This window comes from Primulina huaijiensis, chromosome 6, assembly GCF_012295235.1.
Source record: "Primulina huaijiensis isolate GDHJ02 chromosome 6, ASM1229523v2, whole genome shotgun sequence".
NCBI lineage: Eukaryota > Viridiplantae > Streptophyta > Magnoliopsida > Lamiales > Gesneriaceae > Primulina > Primulina huaijiensis.
The window spans coordinates 7,927,622-7,931,406 of record NC_133311.1 but is presented as its reverse complement, the minus strand read 5'-3'; the positions used below and the strand labels follow the sequence as shown (position 1 = coordinate 7,931,406).

The following is a 3,785-nucleotide window of genomic DNA, read 5'->3' as shown; positions in this document are numbered from 1 at the left end:
AATGTACATATAGCAATAATCAATGGGAAGTATTTGAAATCATAATATTACTCATTTATTACTTCAAGAACATGCCAACTTACAGTTCAAGCGTAAGAACACTGCTTTGAGACGATGTTTCTCATTTCTATGCTGTCAAACATATCAATCATTCAATTACTATGTCTTTACTAGGTGAAAGTTACCCCTCTACGTGTAGAACAACTAAAAGAGAAGAAAACTTACACCTTTAGAAAGTTCTTGTAATGGAGAACTAAGTTCTTACTTCAAAATGATGAAGGAAAGGAAGAAGGGAACTTTTGTTGGAAGGATTTTTAGTTTATTTCGAGTTCTTGCTGCTAAGGAAAGGAATGAACTGATAAATATGTCCAGAATTTCGAAGTTTATCCTTTAATACACTCACCGACGCTCGGGCGGTAATATATTACCACTCGGGCGCGGAACATTCTGCCCAAATGTAGAATTTTTGTTGTGCCGGCGCTCGGGCGGTAAAATCTTATCGCTCGGGCGCCACATATTCTGCCTCTATGCACTGTTTTATCAAATATCTCTCCAGAAACGTCTCTTCCTTTCATAATCTGAAAAAGTAAAAAACATGAAAGTTGTAGCTCTATGTCTTTGCTTGTATCTTCAATTGGCCTCATGTCATTTGGAGGTATGAGTAAAAAGTAAGGCTTATTCTCCCAACATGTGTCAGTGAAAAAATGATGATACACACGACACATATCGGGGCACTTTTGGCTTATCTTCCACAATGATTTGGACAAAACCCAAAACATGAAAGTTGTAGCTTTATATCTTATCTTTCTAATGGTTTTGGCCTCACAGAATTTGGATTAATATTCAAATCATTATGCTAAAACCCGTAAAAACTACCATATTTTCATCTCATTTCCTACAGTTCCGTACCAACTTTCATTACACTACTTGACCTACACATCTTATTCTCACTATGTAGACACATAGTCATTCTCAATACACTATGGACAATATAAAAATCATGTTCAATCTCAATATCGATACCTCAATCAACATGTGAAACACAATGAGCTAAATAACTACATAATAAAGGATTTATTAATCATTTGTACGAGTAACCGGGCATTACAAAAAGTATATGGATATTTTGGTTAGACGCTTGCCAATTTGATTTATATAATTTTAGAAATTAAAACTTTCAAGTGATTGGTAATTTGGTTCTGAAAATATTTGTCTTTAATTTGTGCAAAGTACAAAACTATAATTTTTTATTCCATGTGATACTGTTTGTTTTGATTTTATATGTTAATTGAGAATGATTGATTTTGTTTTAGGTTTTTTTAAAAAATTTAATACATAATTTAATTCGTTGTTGATTGAAAATTTTGATAATTACTCATTTTTAATCACTTGTAGATACAACAAAAGAAAATTTAAAATGCCTCCTAAATATCGGTCTGGATCTCAAAAAAGAAAAATGAAACAAAGAGAAATATCATTAATTCAAAGTCAAGCTGGAGATATTAATAAATATTTTAATAGAACTAACACAACAAAAGTAGAGGAATTGGTGAATAATTTATTGATTGAAGAACAAAAAAATCACAATGAATATGAAGAAGTGACTGAGGCTGGAAATTTGAATGAATAGACTGAAGAATTCAATTTGGGTGATTTATATGGCAATGAGGAAGTCAATTTGGGTGAATCAAACGAAAACTTAGAAGATGACTCTCAACATGAAGAATTGAATTCGACTTTGAATTTGGAGGATTCGGGAAATTGGAATAACATCTGTCAAAAAATAAGAAACTACTTAGTATAAATGGGTCCAAAAAGAGTAGATAATTACTTGTTTCCTAAAGATTGTAATAATAGACATTTTGATTCATCACATTATACACGGGTAATGGAAAATGGACATACATTTGATAAAAGATGGCTTGTATATTCTATTTTTTTGGATAAAATATTTTGCTTTAGTTGCAAGTTATTCAAGACTGAACAAATGATGAGCAAAATGAGAAATTTGGGTAATGATAGATACAAGGACTAGCGTAACATGCATAGAAGTTTTAAAAATCATGATGCTAGTAGGGACCACATGGATTGCATGTTTGCTTGGGTTGAATTGGAAAAGAAGTTGAAAAAAATAAAACAATTGATGACAATTTGTAACTTCAAATCAACAAACAAAGGCAACACTGGAGGCAAGTGTTAACAAGAATAATCTCCATCGTGAAAAAACTTGCCCAAAACACCATGGCCTTCCGAGGACATGATGAGAAGCTTTATGTCGAGAACAATGGGTTGTTTTTGCAAACGAGAGAAATGGTTGCTGAGTTTGATCCAGTAATGGAGGAGTATGTTCGACGTTGTGAAGCAAGGGAATCTCAGTATACATATTTAAGTCCCAAAATTCAGAATGAATTGATAGAGACTTTGGCAAACGAAGTGAAATGAGCAATCACTGCAAAAGTTAAACATGCAAAATATTTTTCAATCCTACTTGATTGTACTCCAGATGCGATTCATCAGGAACAATTGTCTATGGTGCTACGATGCATAGTTGATTCAACAGATTCACCAAAAGTAGAAGAATATTGGATTGGGTTTTTGAAGGTAGATGGCACATCAGGTTTTGGGTTGTCAAATGAAATTATGAACTTGCCAATTAAAGTTGGACTTGAGATTGATGACGTAAGAGGACAAGGTTATGATAATGGATCTTGAAATGTCCACTACTCGTTTTTCTTAAAAAGTTGTAGAAAATTTTTTTCTTTCTTATTCATTTGGCCGAAACACTAAGCATTTAAAATATGAATATTTTGCACTAAGTAAAAATAAACCAACCAACTATTATTTGAAAATCCAAAAAAAAAATAATTCAAAACATAAAATCGTAAAACGTCAATCAACCTCAACTAACATTATTTCAAAAATAAACTTAACTCTAACATCTTTTCAAAAACCTCTCAAAAACTTCACAAGTCATAAAATCTTTAAAGTAGCTTAAATCATAAACTTATTTTATTTGCGAAAAACTAGCGATGGTCATCGGGTTGTGTGCACCTTCAGTTCAGCAAGATCAACCATCAAGACCTCCAATAACATTAATCTCATGTTCACCTGCATCGATCATACCTTGTAAGTCTATTGACTCAGCAAACCTTAACCATGATAGCAAGTAATACATATACATTTACAAGCAACAGTGAAAATATTTTTAATAAAATCGCTTTTCATGAACATAAACTTTAACATTTTTCTTTCAACATATCATATCATATTTCTTTTCATCATATACGTATACTTTTCTCTTTTTATTGAATTCAGATCCTCAATTGTGACTTTCATATTAGCTGTAGGCCGATGGATCCATCTACGTATTACAACGGTACCTGGCAGCGAGGACATCAGTGACACTCTCACCCGTCAACTGAGCCTTGGCCTTGCATATCATTGTATCATCGTATCATCGTATTAGTCACAAACAATTCACCTCCTTCAACATTTCATATTTTCATCACTTATAAAAATTCATGCACATATAAATCATTTTCTTTTAAACCAAGCATACAACATGTCTTTTAGCATTAACGTTTCATCATAAAATTCCATAAATATTTGATAACCACATTTTAACATTTATTACACCATTCAAGGCACTGCCAGGATGTCAAACATTTTTTAGGTGTAAAATGACCGTTTTGCCCCTGAAACCTTAACTTTCCAAATTTATCATTGCACCTTAAACCGACGACCCAAATCATTCCAACCATAACATAACACCTTAAAAGATGCCC

At 32.4% G+C, this 3,785-nt stretch overlaps 1 protein-coding gene across 1 annotated transcript; it reads left to right on the top strand.

Moving 5' to 3' along the window:
• The first annotated feature begins 2,241 nt into the window (after positions 1-2,241).
• On the top strand, positions 2,242-2,712 carry LOC140979058 (uncharacterized). The gene is made up of 2 exons (XM_073444411.1): positions 2,242-2,433; positions 2,518-2,712. The coding sequence occupies exons 1-2, from the start codon at positions 2,242-2,244 to the stop codon at positions 2,710-2,712; spliced, it is 387 nt and encodes a 128-aa protein (XP_073300512.1).
• The last annotated feature ends 1,073 nt before the right edge of the window (positions 2,713-3,785 follow it).

Excerpts from the sequence above, each read along its gene's own strand:
- LOC140979058 (XM_073444411.1), top strand. The coding sequence starts at position 2,242 with ATGGCCTTCCGAGGACATGATGAGAAGCTTTATGTCGAGAACAATGGG. Across the intron at positions 2,434-2,517 it reads TAGAGACTTTGGCAAACGAA|GAACAATTGTCTATGGTGCT; the intron begins GTGAAATGAGCA and ends GCGATTCATCAG.